Raw genomic sequence first — 20,520 nt, 5'->3', positions numbered from 1 at the left:
AGCCTGGGATCTCAGTCCCAGCATTGTCCTGTATCAGATGTCAACCTAAGCAAGCCATGCAAAAGCATCTTTGCCAACAGGCTGGCCAAACAGACGGGGAGAGCTTTGGACTATGGCCAACAGGGACAGGAGATGACAACCAAGCAGTAAGCCCTGGACTTCAAGAGAGCAGGACTGTTCAGGATCAGCACAGAAGAATCCCAAGGGAGACCATCCCAAAGAGAAGAGGGGTCCAGGAGAGCTGCCTGACTTGCATGGATGTCTTCCTCCAAGCTCAGAACAGCCCATACCAACGTGCAGGAAATCAAGGACGCCTGCATAGATGGACAAGGAGCTTCTGGCTGAACTCAAAAGAAAGAGGCATACAAAGAGCTGAAACAAGACCCAGATGATCCAGAAGAAAGGCAGAGACACTGTCTGAACACACAGTGATGGACTTAGGGATAGCAAAGTCCACCTGGAGTTGAATCTGGAAGGAACTTGAAGTGCAACAAGAAAGGTTTCCAAGCACACGAAGGACAAGAAGGTGGATTTTTGAATGGAAAAATCATGCTTAACCAACCTGACAGCTATTTGCAAGGAGATGACTAGCTTGGTGAAAGAGGGAAGAGCAGTGGATGTTGTTTATTTCCACTTCAGAGCAGCTTTTGACACCGCCTCCCAGAAACAAACAGATGAAGTACAGGCTAGATAAATGGACAGTGAGCTGGAATGAAAACTGGCTGAACTGCCAAGGCTGAAGGGGTTGTGACCAACAGCAAGACGTCCAGCTGGAGGCCAGCCTCTAGCGGCGTGCCCCAGAGGCCGATACCGGGGCCAAGACTGTTTAATCTCTTCACTGATGACCTGGACCATCAGGCAGAGCGTGCCCTCAGCCAAGTCTGCAGATGATACAAAAGTGGGAGGAGTGGCTGATGCACCAGATGGGTATGCTGCCATTCAGGTGGACAGCGACAGGCTAGAGAAACAGGCAAACCAGAACCTCATGAAACTCAAAGGGAAATGTCACGTCCTGCACTTTGGGAGGAATAGCCCCCAAGCACCAGCATAGGCCTGGGGCCAATCACTTGAAAAACAGCCTCACATAAAAGGTCCCGGGGCTCCTAATGGTCAACAGGTTGAACATAATTCACCGATATGCCCTCACAGCGAAGGAGGCCCACAACCTCCTGGACCCCAGACAGAGCACTGCCACCGCATGGAGGGAAGCGACTCTTCCCTTCTACTCAGCACTAAGATCACATCTGGAGCACTGTGTCCAATTCTTGTGTCCTCCCAGTAAAGGACTGGTGCGGACATACTGAAATGAGTGGCCATGAAGATAATTAAAGGACTGAAGGCACCTGTCACATGAGAAAAGGCTGAGAGTTGGAGTTGTTTTAGCCTAGAGAGGCCTGGTGGACAAAGAGGGAATTTATCCCTGTGTATAAATACCTGAGGAGGTGGAGGGGGGGGGGTAGTAAAGAATAAGGAGGCAGTGGTGCCAACTGAAGTGACAAGAGGCAATGGGCAAACTGAAACAGGAAATCCGATTTGAAGAAAACTTTTACCATAAGGGCAACTGAACATCAGAAGAGGCTGCCCTAAGAGGAATCTCCACTCTGTGAGACAAAAGCAGGCGGTACACAGCCCTAGACATGCTCCAGCTGTCAGTGCTTTGAGGCTGATGGTTCATCCAAAGGATCTCCAGAAGCACCTTCCAACCTCAGAGATTTAATGATTCTGAGAAAGTTGTTTTTAATTCCAGATTTCATTTTCAATGGTGCAAATGCATCATGCAACAGCTAATGCACAACTGGTAGCTACAGAGAAATCAGGTTCAGACTTGGCTGTGTTTTTTTTTCTCCCCCGTTATGTTCTGGTTCGTTCTCTAACAGACTGTTCATGTACAATACAGTTTCCCTGATAATATGAAGTGTAAAGGTGTATTCTTCTTTGTCACCCTCATCTAGTTTTACCAGAATTATGCTACTCACACAAGTGTCATCCTTTTCTCAAACTTCTGGCTTCAGCAATCACTTGCAGGATCTGCAGTTACAACATATAATCACGTGTGCACAGAGACAGGAGGAGGAAACAGAGGAGAAAACTCACTTTGATACTGATCTCAGAGAGCCAGAAGCTCCTGAGTCACAAAAAGGTCTAATACCAAGAACTAACTGCATCAGGTATTACAGTGGTTTCCAGGCTCCGAATTTCTAAGTAGGCTTTTTAACAAGGTGTATTCTCACAGTAATACAACTCATTATTCATACACCAACAGGAGATGGGAAAAAAATGCATCGAATATTTAGAGATGGCTACAAAGAGCTGCCAAAGGATTACACAACTGGAGAACAGATAAAATGCAGTTGCAATAAAAAAACCTAAAAGCAGTATTTCCTAACACAGCATTAGTACATTCTTACTACTTTCCCAACTCAATGCTTAGGTAGCACCTCGAACCATCCACTGTTGTTTCCAGGTGAGATACTTATACCCTTTGCACACAAGGCTTCTATAAGATTCATTTATCATATATTAGAATTTTGCTTTCATAAAGTTGAGAAAAAACAGGGAAGAGGTAATTCTCTTAAAACAGGCAGATTTTGTTGATGCTGGAATGAGACACCAGATGAAATAAAATTTGAGGAAATATCTACAGCTCCTTCAAGTTGCAGACATTAAAAAAACAGTCTTTATTCTTTCTAGATTTCCTATAAAGGGAAGAAGAAAAAAGCTAGTCTTTTTAAAGATAGCTACTTGCAGGATTGTATCAACTCTTCCATCCTGAAACAAACTCACCTATTCCATGGCTTGTTCAAATAATTTCATAATTCACCTCCCCCTTTTTTTAATTTTTGTTTGTTTTTACAACACACTCCACATTTTCAGAGGTTTTTTTTCCTAGCTAACCTCACACCAGGTTTTAGATGTTTTATGTATCTTTAGATTATAAAAATAAAGAAAACTTGTACTTGAAGCATACTCTGATGTTGGCTTCTCTATGAAAAGCATATGTTTAGATGCCTAGGGTATCTGTACTTAAATCTAGCACTCATTCCCTGTAAACAAGGTTTGCAGAAAGTATATGATGCAAACTCCTTATATTCTAGCGCACAACACAAAAAAGCAGTCAGCTTTATTTAAAGAAAAGTAACAGAACAGGCACAACTGGTTTTCTCAGGAATTAAGTTTATTTCCAAAAGCCCATTTATTAGAACTGCTGACCCAAAGCCTGCTGAAATCCGTAAGAATCTTCAGTTGAAAGGACTTACATTTTTTATTTTATGAAGTTATATCGAAGGAACAACATCATTTTCAGTTATTTCAGCATTTAAATTAGATTGCAAGTACTTTTTTCCCTCCAATTTTAAGGGATTTTTATTAATATAAAGCACCACATGAGGTTTTCCCACCCATACATTTTCACAAACATCTGAAATCATCTGTACTAAGAAACAGAAGTATTCTGGACTGCAAACATTTTAATGCAATAAATGACTGAACGTCTGGGAACTGGATGGAACTCAAAGTACAAAACACCCTACCGGAACAGTAAAGCCTCCACTACCATTAGTAACAGCAGTATGTAAAATAACGTAACAGTGAAGAAACAGGGTTGTAAAAGTAAAAGCAGCCCAGAAAGGCTTTGCTACAGAGTAAGAATTAATTGGAAGATATTTCTGTAGTAAAAATTTAGTGACATTCTAGAAGACAACTAGTCCTATTCCTTTCCCAAAGGAGGGAAGAAGGAAGAAACCAAGTTCTTCGAAGAGACAATCGTGTTAAGGGCTAAATACAAGACAAAAAACCACCACCGCTCTGCTCCTCACGGCTTGGAAAGTTTAGTAATCCTCATTTGAGAACATATTTTTGTAATCCCTGCTTTCTTGCTCACCAAGTAGAGAAGACTACAAGAGCCTTCCAAGGAACGAAAGCTCATGGTATCCTGGGCCCGAAGAAGCAAAGAGAAATCTGCCAGGCCAGATTATCTAAGGGGGGGAAGCAACCACAGCATTAACTGAACTTAAGGTCAAGTCACTCCCACAAATCCTGTTCTTAATCTCACACATAATACCTTTCCATCAACTCATCCGGTGGCATTAATGGCTTGAGTTAAAAACACTTTGAAACATTATGATTCACCCTTCTGGCACGACCCAAAAGGAGACAGACATTATAGGGCTTCACCTCCCTCACAGCAGACACACAACGTTACATACAAAATTCTGTTTCCAAACTTCTGGTTCCCACTCTGAGTTGACAAAGAGCCTGGAGACAAGCACTATGTCACCGACTGATGTTGCATCATCCACAGACCAAGCGACGGACAACCGGCCATGAAATGGATAAAAAGGTTAACATGCTGAGGGAAGTGTGGGAGGAATCTTCTTCCCAAATAAACACCCACCAGATGACGCAAAAAAACAAGCATCACGATGGTCAAAGAGGTAAGTCTTGAACTGAACAGAAGATCTCTTCCAGAATTTTTGGAATTTAGGTTTACACAATTCCCCAGTTCAATTTAAATACGAGAAAAATGATTGCCTGCATACATGTTTACCAGTGAGAACTGTTTACCCTGTACACGCCTTGCTGACTAACCATCTCGTACTACCACTGTCTCTGCTCACTCACCTTGAAGAATTTAGTTGCTGAGAGTCATGAATCACTAATTACATGAGTAGAAACCATCATCGCCATAGAAGCCTTTAAACATTTTAGGCTTCAAATACAAACATTTAGCCTTAAAAACAGCAACATGGGCTGGGGGGCACAGGGCAGTTTGTTGCTCTGCCCACCCACAAAAGACAAAAAGCCCAACTCAACAAAACCATTTTGTGGCCACCTCATTTCATAGTCCTTTAGGTAAGGGATTAACCCCTTAATCTGCTTGAGAACTGCTTTTAAGGACTGGTGAAGGGGAGAAGTTGCTTTTTGCCAGGTACAGCTTCTGCCTCTGGTATATTCCGCAGCTGCACACCAGCAGCCCTTGAAGCTACGCAGGTTGCTGAACAGTCCCTCGAAGAGCCACTTCCTTTCCTTAAGCTGGTACCACAGGCCTGGAGTGGAAGAGGAGTGCAGGAAACTCTTCTACGGCAGTCAGAAGACCCAGTTGCCTGAAGACCCTTCACTGAAGGAGAATGGAGTTTTCTACTGGTTCCTAGGGATCTACTGGGCTTGCTGCTGCAAAACTTGCAAGATACGGAATCAAGAATAAACTCTTGCAATGTAATGCAGCCCAATAAAAGAAGTAATGGAGAAAACAGACAAAAATACTGGCATGACTGTAAGCAAATAGAAAAGAAATATGAAAACTATAACAACATGCTTCACTTCTGCATACAAGCCACACCATCACCTTGGTTTCTCTTGAAGCTGGGAGAGGCTGGAGGAACAGATAGGGCAAACACGCAAGCAGGTAATTAGGCATTTCATTTTAACTACTACAAACTGGGAGGCATTAGACACTTTATTAGACAATAGCAACTTTTACAAAAGCGAGCAAAAGCAAGGACTAAGTTTGATATCTAGCCTGAGCCTTTAAGAATCAAAAATAGGTCAAAATCCCAAACATTTGAAAAGCTGCATTTCCTGTTGCTAATAGCAAACAGTCGCCGTGCTTCAGCATGCTTCGTACAGAACTCAGTCTCAAGGCCTGAACACGGGAGGAATTCTGATAAGCTACCATGGAACTGGCATCAGAAGGTACGATAACACCTGTAGATCAGATCAAAGGTCCACCCAGCCTGTCTCCAGTGGTGACCAACGCAGACAGTTGCAGACGATTATGGAAGAACACAAGAGCAAGCACCACTAGAACACTCTCCCAGCTTCAATTATTTACAAATCCCTACTTCATTCCACTACAAGGTGATTTAGAAGCTCTCAAAGTATTGCTCTTCCAAAAACTTATCCTGGTTATCCTTTAGCTTACATACACACCTCTAGCTTCCAAAATACTATCATGAATAGTATCATGATTGATTAACTATTATGCATAAGGGCTACCATCTTTCGCCTGTTCTCACTCCACCACACTCATCTGACACCCCCAACTTCTCATAGATAGTGAAAAGCCGGCCCACATAAATGCAAAAGAGGTCAAGAAGGCTACAATGCAGAATCACAGAATATCCTGAGTTGGCAGGGACCCACAAGGATCATCGAGTCCAACTCCTGGATCCACACAGGACCACCCCAAAACCAGACCATGCGTTTGAGAGCGTTGTCCAAACGCTTCTTGAACTCCGGCAGCTTGGTGCCGTGACCACTGCCCTGGGGAGCCTGTCCCAGTGCCCAACCACCCCCTTGGCAAAGAGCCTTCTCCTGACATCTCAAGTTCTCTCTCCAGCTCCAGTCTCCTCTTTCCCAAACTGTGAAGTCCTAGCTTCCTTAATTGTTTTTGGCGGACAGGCAACTCCATGTGCTCAATTACCACAGCTGCCCTTTGTCTTGAGACTTTTCTGGTTGTACTGTTATTTCTGAGATGGAGAAAAATGGAGAGGGAAGCCACAGAACAAGACCTAGACACTCTAGTTCCAATTGTACCATGTCTCTACAAAGGAAAACAGAAAAATAAGCACTTTACTATCCCACTGTCATTCAACTCATGAAAACAGCAAAAAGCTACCAGACCTTCTTAGCTATACAGCTGAATCATTCTCAGTCAAAATGCAAACAGAGAGAAAACTATTCAAAACCACCTGTAAAGTCATAAAGAAAAGAACAGCTAGAGGGCATGGGCTCTGAAATGCTACTAGCATTGGCTTGTATCCATTATACAACACTGTTTTGTAATACTTCGTACAGAATAAGCCTTTGTTCCACAGCTGAGCTGCAAGGACCATTCTGGTCAGGTATGGAGTTTTTAAAATAATAATCAACATTTTTATTATTATTATTCTAAATGAGAACAAAAGAGATGCAATTAATGAGCTTGCAAGACTACTTCCATGACATCAGGGTCAGAGCACCAGCCTACCAAGCTATTTATGGCTGCTGAATTCCTCTACCTTCTGATTCTAGCACAGATTGCTAGAAACATTGAAGATTATTCACACAAACTTGTTTCTCTGTTCTAGCTTTCCTCTCAATGCCAATTTGCAGAGACGAGACACTTTCATGTCCTAGGAACAGTTCAACAGCCATTCGTTCTCACTTTCTTGACGCCAGAAAGGAAATCACGTTCAAATCCCACCTCACAGGTAGTTCCAAACCTTCTCCAACAAATTTAAATAAAAAAACACCAGACTGTATTCAGACCAAACCCATACAAAAACAGGGCAAAGTACGCAGAATGGAGCAGGAGGCCTGTAAAATTGCCATGAAAATTGATTACTCCAGGCGAAGTTTACTTACCCACCTTTTACCATGGTGACTGAGGATAATAAAATTTAAAAACACATGCAAGAAGGGACAAGTAGGATTTTACAACCACTGATGAATAAGAAATGTATGTGGCTACACATGGGAATACTTTTCACCATAATCATGGGCTCCCTATTAAAGTTACATCAAAATTGGAAAGCTGAGAAGAAAAGCACAGCAACAATAACAAAGCATGAACTGCAGCGAGACTGCCTGCTGCTACGTGAACACTGAGGCATTCCTCCCTAAACTTAACCCTAATCAGATCTTTATCTAAAAAAAAAAAAAACAGGTCAGAACTTAAAGGTAGTAAGAGCCACCTGGTTGAAGTGCACATACTAGATCTGCTGCTTCTTTTGCTGGCCCAAACAACAACAAAATGTTTTGGTTCTCAATTCTTGCATCATAAGGAAATTTGATGGTTCTGCATACCCATGCTAGCACCGAATGAACCCTGGCCTTTTTAAATAGTCTAAACCCAAGGACATTCAAGTTTAAATCAAGTTTAAACATGCCTAAACTACAACAGACCCAAGGTTTAATTAAAGAATTGTGTTAAAATATCATTTATGTTTCTCAGGAAATCAACCACTTCCATGTTTCATTACAACAGGGCAGTCCTTGGACGAGCATGGTGTTTTCTTCAAAAGTAAGTTGAACTGCATTAAAGTTTTGAAATGAATGTTACTTTTGTTTTATAAACTAGTTTTTCCAACTACAACTCTTCAACATAGCACATGGAAAGTTTTAATTAACTGTAGTTCTCACAACTGAGAAGTCTGTCCCAATACCATGAACGTATCATTGTATAGACTGCATCTGTCACAAGCCAAATAATCCGTACGGGATTTCTGAGAGTTTAATTGTTCGCCTTGAGCTCGTCCCAGGGTCAGAACAGGCAGCACTCATGACACCTATTCACATCCAATGTTAAATCTCGTAGGAAATTTATCTGTATTTTAACCCTTTCTGCCCTCACACTTAAAAAAGTACACAGAAAGCTGAAGTAGAGGACATCTATATGTTCAATACTAATTTCAAGATGGTTTAAGCAGCGTGTTTTTTTTTTTTTTTTTTAATTCCCCAAGAGTTTACATCCTCTGAGATTCTCAGCTTCTCAATGTGAAAAGTCCCATATACTTCGAAGAAAAACTAGAACATAAGAGGGGACAATAAAATAGTTTCTTAAATGGCAAGTAATTTGCATTTGAATTTAAATAGGGAATAGTACTCCATTAAAAGTATACGAAGTATACAAAGGCATAACTAGGAGGGCACATTACCACTCCAATCAGTAAAAACAAGATCACTTCAGAAACAGGCTCACATTTCTCCTTTCAATTGATTTTCACCAACTACAACCATTACTCAGAAGCATGTAACATCTCTCTTCTCAGTAAGATTTAAAGCTTTCTATTTTATTTCTCTTTCCTGCCCTTCCAAGCAGGAAAACAGCACAAACCTCAAAATTAAAAATAAGGAAGATTAGGTCATCTAGGCAGCCCATTGATGTCAGCGCAAGATCGTTCCCCACAGTGTATTTGCTGTGCTTAATGCATTCCATACAGTGTGTCCTAACACATTATGCAAATGACACTTACATAAAAGAAAATCGTCTATCTCAAAGCGCACCCCTCCGCCAACAGCCGATCTGTAATTAGCCATGTCCCCTAAGGAGGCACCTCATTCACTGGGAGCAAAGCAGCAGCTGCTGGCAGAAGGAAATAAGGAAAAATTCAAACAAAAATAAGCCCACAAGCTACACTCCCAAAGGTAGACGCTCACGGTGGCAAGCGAGAGTCAAAATCTAAACAGCTGTCTGTATTTTTCCCGAATGCCCACACAGCACCTTTCATGCTCAGCACCAAGTATTTACTATCATGATCTGTATCAGGCTCTCTCAAACACTATGCTGCTTAGGGAGCTACAATTACAGCTCGCAGCACTCTGCTCATAAACACCTTCTGAACTGCAAGTTTTTGTGCAAAAATCGACAGAAAATATAAAGCAACAACAGTTCCCACTGAACACAATTCATTGATGACATTCAAAACTATAATAGAGTATACTTATTCAGAAAGATGCTATAGTTCTATCTCCACGATCTAAAGAGACTCAAAGAGCAAGGCACATAGCTTTGCCTAGCTTCTACTTTCCTATCAGCAAGTGACCCAGTCTCTAAACTCTTATCATCTTCCCAGATGAGATTTATTCAAGACTACCAGCAGCAATAAAACAGTAAACTCAGAAAATTGTTTCACCATTACTAAAACAAGAAGATAAACAACAACTCAGGGAGTAGCTAGAGTTCCCATGTAAAGAGAGTAAGAGAAAAATGCATTTCACCCTGGTTTGAAAGCAACACAAAAGACAAACACAACAGAAGAAGCCTCCCAATTGAAAAGTCTCAAAGTATTTAAGAACCGCATACATAAAACAGCTTATCCCACCTTGCAAGCATAAGATTAAAAGAACTCTTTCTTTAGGCACTTGCAGGTTTACAAGACGTGTCGAACTTCTGATATGAACACAGTCAAAGTCTGTCTGATGTTGCTGTTCCCACCCATCACCTGGGCTTACACTTCTACTGTATACATCTACTGCTGAGTGATGGGGAAAAAATACCATGACTCCGTAACAATACTGAAAGTGACAAGACAAAAATGGAGTTGGACAGGAGATATACAGTATTTACAGTAACCTGCATTCTGTGTAAATAAACAGGTGAAGTGTGACATGATCATCCCCATTCATCCACCAATCTGACCAGACAGCACAGCTCTCATTCACTGTTTATCTATTATGCTTGGCACAACATATTATTTAGTACATATATTTCCTATTATGGGAGGCAGACAAACTCTTCCTCTGTAGCAAGGCACTGAATTCAAGGATTTGATGAGATCATAGGATCTGATGTCTCTACAACGGAGGAGTCATACCTAACAGCTCATCAGCCTGACGTCTGGAGTCCTGTCCAGTAACACACAGCTTCAACGCCAACTACGAAGCCCCACCATTTACAGTACGGCTAAGCCAGGCTTTTTAGAAACAATGACCCCTTATTAACAACAGGATATAAATCCGTTTTCATTTAACATCATTTCCTAAGTTTTTATATTCTGCTTCCTAGCCTCTGCAATTGAACGTACAAACAACGGCAATGAAGAATAACACAAAACCACCGAATGCTAGAATAGCTTCATTTTTCTCCATCTTCCAGTTGCTAAAGAAAAAAAAAAAAAAGAGACCAGCAACAAGTACCCAGATATATTGCCAACAGGTTAGCCAAACACTGCAACGCAAATTTCCTCAGGAAAAGATACAGAAAGTTTTTCTTTTTATAGTGCTCAGAGGTTGCACACACTCATATTCTCATCATCTACACAGTAACATACGCCTGCATTCACAAATTTAAAACTCAGCTTTTACTCTTTGCAGAGCCAATACTCTTCTGCTGAGCTACGTTTTAGTCATCCACCTACAGGAAGACATTTTCGTACATTCAAATAGTACAAGACCATAGATGCATAAAGTGCATAAGTGTCATGAGATGCCTTCTCTTCCCCAATAGTTCGCTCAGTTGTTTTTGGTATATGCAAGTAAACAACACAGACAAGAAATAATGCATCAGAAGTAGCGGAGATGTTATTTTCACATTCAGTTTAATGATAGGAATTTTTGTTAAAAGTGCTTATAAAAGGAAAAAACTCAGATCGGTGTTGTAATGTTTGCTACAACTGCTAAAGAGAAACATTTTAGGGACAGCTCACTTTAATGCTTTTATAAGTTATCTGGACACAGGACTTAAATATACCCTAAGTTTACAGATGACGCTAAATTAGCTGTTGACTAAGGAGAAGCTGTTGACTCCCTCAACGGTAGAGAGGCCTTGCAGAAATCTTGATAAATTAGAGGGCTGGGCGATCTCCAACCACGTGAAATTTAACGAGGGCAAGAGCCGGATTCTGCACCCGGCAAGGGGCAACCCCGGCTGTACACAGACTGGGGGCGAGAGGCTGGAGAGCAGCCCCGCGGAAAGGGGCCTGGGGGCTCTGGGGGAGGCCGGCTGGCCACGAGCCAGCGGTGGGCCCTGGCAGCCAGGAGGGCCAGCCGTGCCCTGGGGTGCGCCAGGGAGGGCATAAAGCTGTCAGAGAGCCTCCGAGGGAGGGCTGCCGAGGTGGTGAGGGGTCTGGAGGGGAAGGCGTACGAGGAGCGGCTGAGGGCCCTGGGTTTGCTCAGCCCAGAGCAGAGCAGGCTGAGGGGAGGCCTCATGGCGGCCTGCAGCTCCCTCACGAGGGGAGCGGAGGGGCAGGCGCTGAGCTCTGCTCTCTGGGGACAGCGACAGGACCCGAGGGGACGGCATGGAGCTGGGACAGGGGAGGGTCAGGCTGGGTGTGAGGGAAAGGTTCTGCACCCAGAGGTGGTCGGGCACTGGGACAGGATCCCCAGGGTAGTGCTCACGTCACCGAGCTGCCAGAGTTCAAGAAGTGTTTGGACAGTGCTCTCAGACATGGGGTTTGGTTTTGGGGTGGTCCTGTGTGGAGCCAGGATCCTTGTGGGTCCCTGCCAACTCAGAATGTTCTATGATTTACCTTATAAAACATACTACATACAGTAAATGCACTTATTTTGAACTGATACAGCTCAAAGCATTCTTCAATCCATCACGCTTCTCTTCTAAAAATTCTTGTTTTTCAAGCAATTATCTAAGTGGTGCAATCAACAAAGGCGTCTTTTGGAGAAGAAGAAAGTCACTTTTACAAAAACATCAAACGCATCTACATTTGAAGGCACATCCCTTCCTTTTCTTGAAGGAAATTAACTGTTTACAGCTTTATGTTGTCACTTACAAATACATAACATTTCCCCATGGAAGAGGTCCACGTTCCACCAAATTACCTTAGGCATTCTCCAGCATAAATGAGAGCAGAAGCCAGTGTTAGGCTTGCATGACTAAAAAGGATTTGACTAAAGCTTTCTCAGTAGTTAAAATCACCACTCTCTGGTAACAGTGGTATTTATATTGTGTTTATTCTCCCTTGACACGATATTTGCACAGAGCTCTCTATCACCACAAGTAATATGCATTTCTAATGGTAGTACACAATACAAAATTCAAACTCATTTTACATATAAAACTTTATGAAAGCCATTCTCAGATTTTGAGTTTTTTACATTATGGTTGAACCTCATTATACATTATGGTCATGCCTCTACGCATCAAGTACAGAGAAAGCACTGGTCTCCAAAGATACCGAGTTCCAGAGCAGCTTACACATTCACAGGCATAATTATGTAAAGACTGAAACACAGAACCTAACTACAGCCTTCCAGCGCTTGTGCTCCTACAGTAGAGACACTTAACACCTGGGTGTCACCACTCTGAGCCTACCAATGTCATCCCAACCAGGCTGCTAAAATAGCAAGCACAGTCTACTAATTATTGTTAGTGAAAATGCCAATCATTTTCTATTTTTACTGTCATCATTGCCCTTCTCTGGTTCCTGACCCTTCCAGTTTACGCACTTCTGCTCTCTCTGATAAGGTGTAAGAGAAAAATATTGTGGCGTTTTCTCCCCGTTTCTTTTTAACCACAAATACTGAATTTCTAAAAATACTGAAGAAACTAAGTTTTCTTTTACTGGAGCCTATGGAAATGTACTCCCTAGTTACCATCAAATGCTGAAACTCCCAGGAATCTCTAAAGACAGTCTACTATGCCTAACAATTCAGCTGTTAAGCCAGAAAAAAAAAGACAAAAAAAAGCACCATGCTCCAAATTTCTTTGCAGTATTAGGTATTTCCAGTAACAAAAAATCTGAATGTATATGTGCTCTGAGTTCCAACAGAAAAAAATATCAAAAACTCCTAATAAAATTTATTTGATAAAGTAATTTAGTGTTCATAAATGGAGGAAACTATTGTTCACCACAAAAAAAATTACCTTTTAAAGCTACAAACATTCAAAAGTGTTTAAATGTATGGATGAAAAAATATTAACCACAATTTCATTTCAATACAGATAACAGCAAGCTACACCACAAACTGATTTAGTAATTCTTTTGAAGTAAATGCAAAACAGTGGGAACGGAAAACCAAAAAGAGCACTTTTTTCATGCTTTTCTAAGCAGGGAAAGAAATTTTAAACTTATACTAACAAAAAAGGCAGTTCCAGTCTCGAATCTGGACAGGGCTATAAATGTGATGTTGTGACTAGCATAGCACTGCCTGTACCTCAACAGGGCTTAATCACAACAGCAAAACACTGCTACAACCTGACAAAATGGGGATAGTATATGCCTAATAATCTAAAAGCCAGAAAAAGCAGACTCTCACTTATCTGTCCTTATGAACACAAGCTCAGCGATTCTTGTACCCATTTGCAAATGTGTGTCAGATTTCAAAAAGAATGGCAAACAGCCCTGAGAGTCCCTGGCCCTCTCTGCCAGCTCCCCCAAGAGCCCAGAATACGTGATCTGTCCCTTTGAACAGGCGCTGTATGTTCAGATGGGAGCCTGCAAGCCTGAATGCGTCATCTTTGTTCTCAAAAATCATTTCAGTGAAGGGGCTCTGTAGCGAGAAAGACTTCCAGGTGCAGTGTCAAGGAAAAAGAAAAAAAAAGTGAAAATAAAAAAAGTAGAAATCATGACAAGGCATGATAAAATATATATATATATATAATATCAGAGTAAACAGGCATCCAGACAAAAAAATTATCTACCCATATATGCATTACCCAAAGGAGTCAAATTGTATGTCCACAATTTTCCCACCTCTGTGTTATAAAGATACACACTCGTTTCTTACTCAGAAGTTCCTTTTATTTGTACAATCAGTGATCTCGAAGACATAGAACAAGTTCTGTTCTTATCAAGCCCCAGTGTTTATAGCTGTACACTTCCAAAGCCTTTATCTGACTGGAAATCCTAGGTTCTCTTGCAACTGCCTTGCCCATTATGAACACAAGCTATGCCTGGGGTCCTCCTCCTGACATCTTGCTGTGTGTACAGGTCTACAGCTAAACATTATTACATGGACACGGAGTTAATACTGCATGACAACGTGAACAACATATGGGAGATAGTGTGCCAAAAACAAATCATTTCCCAAAATTCCCAATACCTTGCATGTCAAGTATTAACACACTATAAAATCCTACAACAGCAGGAACTTCTTTGCAAATTCAAGACTCCTTTTTACAGTAATTTCACCAAGTGTTTTCTGATCTTTTTTCAGGGGAAACGAGGTTCTCAGTGATCAACACAAGTCCTATTTTGGAGTTAAAGGGATTTGTTCACACCAGTACTGCACACAGTAACCATTTCATCAGCTGAACTCAGCAGATCACAAACCACAACCCCTCACTCTCTCTTGGCATTTTACACCAATCTATGAAAAAATATAAAGAAATAAATTGTACTTTAAACCATGCAGGAATACGTGCACTAAAGGAACTAAGAACGCATTACGACCTCAATTAGGCATTCATGAAGGCTATCTTCATTCAAGCAAAGATTATTTCAGGCCTGCTGTGATTAAGGCAGTCATCAGTGTAAGTGCATGTTTTCTAGCAGTTAAATGTTAACTGCAACACAGAAATACCAGGTACAACAACAGGCAGCACAGCCCATTTTGCAATTCCATACCTATTAGTAGTCCCCGGTTAGACAGCTCTAAGATGAGCTCCAAAAGTGCCAGAGGCCTCATTAGGGCTTACCACAGTAGGGAGAGGTGGATTATGACAAGAGCGCCAGTGCCAAAAGACCAACAGTCTCAACACGACAGAATTAAAAAGCAGATTTTCACTTTTACACTTGGCCATGTGGCTTCTACTCTCTTCCCACACTATTTAAATAGTATTAAAGGATACACTCCCCAAAAATGGCCTTGTTTTCAGTCACATTCAAAAAAGGATTTCGATAACATATAAAAACGACATACAAATTAACAAGCATAATTCATCACTAAGTCTTAAATCTTAGCGTATCTGTTTTTACTTAAACCCCCCATTTTGTCCTCACCTAACCCACCTGCTTTAAGAGACTGTGTGACTCTCTTAATTGAGGCAACGGCAGTGAAGAAAATCTTACACCACCACCATATGTGCCACTTCAAAATCAAGGCAAAAAGGTGAACTGAGGATAGAGATAAAACAAAACCTGGCACTTTTGAAATAAAAAACTTTCATTTTTGAACTCTTTAGCTTTAATAGTAGGTTTAATGAACTCTGTAGGTTTAATACAGTCTACTGTATTCCGATTTCAGCAAACAAAAGGGGACCATCTACATAAAGGACACCCATTCCACAGCTCTACCCAGATTCAAGTCAGCTTTCTGTCACGAGCATAACACGCCTCAAGTTAGAAAAATACAAAAGCAAGTTCGTAAATAAAGTTTAAGACAGATCTTGGAGCAACTTGGCCGGAGCCGTTACATCTGTTTCGCTGGATGTGAACTCCCGGCCGTTTCGCAGATATTTATGACTATTAATAGCCAGCTCGGAGGGAGGCATTAGACAGAGTTCTTCGCTAAAAACCAAGGGTTTGCTTGTCCAAACATGCAACGGTGCCACCATAAGGCACGCCGTCAAGTTTTTAAACTGAACTCCCGGCGAAACGCTGCGGCCGGAGACACGTCTAACGCAAACCGCTGCCTGCAGGCAGGGCTGGAGGAGCTGCCTACAAAGGGAGCTCGGCGCCAGGCCGGTATTTCTAGGGGGAGGCACCCGGGGACACTGAGGGGGTCTTCGGATGGGGCAGCCGGGGGGGGACCCACGGCAAGCGGGGAAGGGCCGGGGCCGCCACATCGCTCCCAGCGCCCACGTCCCAGCGGCTGCGGGGCGGGCGGGCAGGAAGAGAGGGAGAGGGCGGGAGGGAGGGAGGGAAGGAGGGAGAGGGGGCGGCCATTAAGCCCGCTCCAGCCAAGCCGTTCCCCGCGGCAGGAGGGAGGGAGGGAGGCAGGCGGCCCGGCCCCGCAGCCCCGCACCCGCGTCCCGCCCGCTCCTACCTGGCCGCTGCCGCCCGGGGGGGGCTCGGTGTCTCCATCTCCGCCGGGCGGCCCCGCTGCCCACCGGGTCGCCATTATTTCAGTTCCCGGCTACAAAGGAGGGGCGAGTCCTCTGGAGCCCACATCGGGGATGGGAAGAAGGGAAGGGAGCCGGCGGGGGAGGCAACGCCGAAGCCGCTCGCACACACCCAGCGCGGCCACGCCGCCGACGAGCCCGGGCCGGCCCCGCCGCCGGGGGTGGGGGCTCGGCCCCGTCACGCAGCGGCCATGGGGCAGAGCGCCGGGACGGCCCCGGGGCTTCAGCCGCGCTGCCCCGCTTCTGGCTTCATGGCTGGAGCCGGAGAGAGAGAAAGAGAGAGAGAAAAGAGCGGAGGTGTCAGTCCCCGGCGCGGAGCCGCCGCCACCCGTCCCTTGTTAGGCTAATTGCACTCGCTCGTCATCTTCCTCTTCCTCCAACTCCTCCTATCCACAGCCCCAGCCGCGGGGAGGAGAGGGAGGCGGAGGCGGGAGGCGCCCGCTCCTTCCCTCCCTCCCTCCCTCCCTCCCCGCCGCACGCGGGCTGGCGGCGGCACGGGGAGAGCCGCCCGGGGCAGGGCCGGGCCGGGCCGAGGAAGGGAGGCGGAGGGCGGGGAGCGCGCCCCGGGGCCGGGCCCTCCCGTCCCGTCCCGTCCCGGCGGCTCCGCGCCGCCTGAACTTTGCTCAACTCGCCGAGGGGGGCCCGCAGCCACCCAAACCCCGTCTGGGAAGCGGCGACAAAAGAGCTCGGCGAGGCCAAGCCCCGCTGCTCCCGCAGCCGCGCTTTTGTTCCCCGCTTCCCAGCCAGCGCCCTGCTTCCCTCCCCCCCCCAGCTACGTCGCCGGGGCCGGCGGCGATCAGACCACCGCGCCCCGCCCGCCGCCCCTCCCTCGGGCCTCCCTCGCCACCGCCGGGCCGCTCCCCCCCCGCCGGTCCCCCGCCGTCAGGCATTGCCAGCTGCGCCGCCCCGGCCACCTGGGCACCGGCCGCGGAGCGGGGGAGCCGCGCCTCGCCCGTCCCCGCCGCCCCTCCGGGGCCTCCGCGGTGCCCCAGCGCCGCTCGCCCCGGCCTCGCCTCTCCCCGGCCCTGAGGGGCACTGTCCCCGCCGCCGGCCCCCTCTTACTCTCATACAGCTCCGGCCCCTTCGGCGGCTCTCGTCGCCGTCCCCTTTCCCCCGCCTCCGGGCCGGCGGTTTCTGTTCCCTCCAAAAATCCGCCCTCCTCCTCCTCAGACGACACCGAGAGGGCAGGAGCTGGCTGCCGCCGCCCGCCCCGCCGTGTGGAGCGCGGAGCGGCGGGCCCCGCGCTTCTCTTCTCCTCCCCACCAGCTTTTTCGGGTTCCTCACGGGAATAATCGCCCTTTTTCTGCCCTGGCGAAGGATTTAGCGCTTCTGTGGCAGGCCTCGTCCTGCACCTGGTCCTTGCGCTCCCGGGGGCTCCGAGACAGGGTCAGGCCGGTGCCCCGCAGCCTGAGGGCTGGAAGGAGACTGGCCGCGGTGTCTCGGTGAAGGCACCGAAAGTAAACGTGTCCCCTGTGTCTCCTGCTTCTGTGTTACCACTGTGAGACCTTTTTATTTTTATTTTTATTTTTTTGTTGTTGTTTTTCCTGTTCTAGAACAGCGACTGGACAACTGAAGTCTCTGTGAAAGGGAGCTACGAAGAATAAAGTGACTTGTATGAAATGGTAAAGATCTCGTCTCGTTTGTGCCCTCAAAACAATGTGCTGGTGTTTTGTGGTTTTATTTATTTACCTAGCTATTCTCAGTGACCTCAGAAAGGAGGTGACTGGCCTGCTTATCCAGCAACCACTCCCATCACAGCAGGTAGGAATACTGGCTTCCTAAGAACTGAGAAGAGTCTGGACGTCCAAATGCTGATTCTCGTCAACTGGTCATATCTACTGTCTACTGAATGTAAAAGTATATTACAACACAAATCTCGTCATCCTGATTTAGATGCCTACCTACAATTCCATGTGATTCCATGGATTTCTGTAGATGTATATACAGCTAAAACATGTAGTAGTTTCTGAAGTCAATGTGTGAAGGGAATGTTAGCCCCCATTTTCAGGTTCTCATAAATTTCTGATGTTAAAGACTACTTAGTGGCTGAACCTGACCTGGACCAGAGATCACATACACATATTTTAATTAAGCATATTGCTGCCCAGCTAGCAACTCACAGGATCATTTTGTCAAGCTCCCTGATAATTTCTCATTGACGTACAACATTTTACAATTTATTTGCCACCCAAACCCTGAGCAAACTTATAATACCATCCAGTCCATGGTTGCCAAGAAGTTGAAAAGATCAGAGTTAAAATCACCTGATATTTTTAAGGGGTGAGGAAGGGGAACAATTACAGCACTTTCGCTGTTTGGAAGCTATTATCAAATAAAGCCAAGAACTGTTGCTGTCTCCTTGGCTGCATACTGCTCTCTGCACTTTAGTCATTGTGCCAACCTGCAGAACATCATTGAAAATCTATTATGTATATAAAATAACTTCCATGTATTCATGATCATCACTTTTCCTATGGGAGCCACAGACTCCAAATCTAAATTAGCATCATAACTAATATCCATGTAGAAAGTTGTCAGATTTATAAAATGTCTCAGAGATATTTAAACATGAATAGACTATCTGAGCAATCATTTAGTATCTAGCAAGTCTCTATTTATATCAGCAGAGCTACATCGATACAGTGACAAATCTTCCATTTTTACTTTTCTTACATTGCCAATCAAATTCTCTAGCTTTAGCTCTCAAAATATACAAGCGAGGCAAAAATATCACAGAGGAAAATGTAATTCTCGAATCACAAATTATTTCATGGCTTGGCTAAGGAAATATATCTTATTATTAACTCTGGGAAGGTTATATTTGTGTAATTATCAAAAGAATATTTATACATATTTATACTACCAAATCTTCATTAAACTATATGTACTTCATTTTCTTCCTCATAATCACAGTTTTCAATTTTTTGTGGCAGATGTTTTTTGCCTGGGGGACTGGGATATCTTTAGGACTTTCATGTGCTGTTATTTTTCACTCTAAATACGGTGTCATAGTTGCAACAGGAAAACTTACAGAAGGAGGCAAGCTTTCAGAAACAAGCTCGTTATCTCAGATTCATAACACACAAGCAGAATCTCAGAGTCTCCTAGCCACCTTTGAAACTGATTTAATAAAAGAGGTTGCAAAAGCAGAATTAGGGTAACCGAGAGCTATAATTTCACTTTCTCACCTTCTAGTCTGAAGGTGTTGACATATATTCTGTTAGCAGACAGCTGCAGCAGCTTAAAGTGTTAGCACCATCCTACTGTTTATTATCACTCCTTGCTAAAGAGTATCATCCCCACAGGAGAGCTGGTGCAGATATCTCTGAGCGCATCTCAGCCACTTCAGTGCAAAGTCTAGCAGCTCCGCTTGAATTGCGGAGGCAGGCAGAGTTAAGCCTACGCTGCCGTCCAGGGGCTGAGGCGTGCTCGGTTGTTCTGTGGTGCCAGTTCTGCTGGGTCTGCGATGACACAAATATGGGGCTGTATCTTCTTAAGATCGCATTTGCCAAATGAACACGTCGATATCTTGAGAACACAGAAATTCTAAAGGCTAAATTTTGGATATCAAAATTTACTTGGGTGGGTAGACCAGAGGACTGAAACTCATTACATGAAATATGCTTGAGGTACCTGCCCCCTGCCCACATGGTACTTAGCATCTACCTCTGGCAGAGCCCAAGGGCCTGCCTTTCTCTCACACCTACGACATGTTTAGATATCTAAACTGCACACAGCTTTGGTGATGTAACTCGCTTCCCAAGAAGCCATGTTGTCCATGCCATCCCAAAGGCCCTCTCCTCTTTCACCACGTGCAGCCCACCATGATCTGCCAGAACTGAGGTGCCACGAGCAGCGAGTTGGCTCAGCTGTGGGTAGTCCCAAATGTCCTATCCTTGGGTTAGAGAGAAATGCAAGTGCAGAGAAACAGAGGATAAAATGAGAGCAGGTTTCTTAGAGGAATTTTTAGATTAGATTAGTGTGGAGTACCTGGTAGGGTAGATTAGATAGGGAGTAGTGGGAGATAAGAGTACACCCTGGGTATTTTGTGCTGGGGTAGGGGGAAGACTGAGGAGTTAAGT

The 20,520-nt window shown here is 44.5% G+C and overlaps 1 protein-coding gene across 2 annotated transcripts in view; it reads right to left on the bottom strand.

The window, feature by feature from the left end:
- ARHGAP21 (Rho GTPase activating protein 21) overlaps nucleotides 1–17,957 on the bottom strand; it is a 123,973-nt gene extending 106,016 nt beyond the window's left edge. Inside the window, exons 1-2 of one of the 2 annotated variants that reach the window (XM_080583226.1) lie at nucleotides 17,501–17,957; nucleotides 16,363–16,693 (exon numbers count right to left, since the gene is read on the bottom strand). In XM_080583226.1, coding sequence (XP_080439352.1) covers nucleotides 16,363–16,437 — 75 coding nt within the window. In that variant the 5' untranslated portion in view covers nucleotides 16,438–16,693; nucleotides 17,501–17,957. Of the gene's footprint in view, nucleotides 1–16,362; nucleotides 17,049–17,500 lie in introns of those variants that run through there. The other variant, XM_080583228.1, reaches the window with a different exon arrangement.
- Between the last annotated feature and the right edge of the window lie 2,563 nt (nucleotides 17,958–20,520).

This window comes from Anser brachyrhynchus, assembly GCF_964034855.1.
Source record: "Anser brachyrhynchus genome assembly, chromosome: 2".
Classification (NCBI taxonomy): Eukaryota; Metazoa; Chordata; class Aves; order Anseriformes; family Anatidae; genus Anser; species Anser brachyrhynchus.
This window is presented reverse-complemented; position numbering and strand designations above follow the sequence as displayed.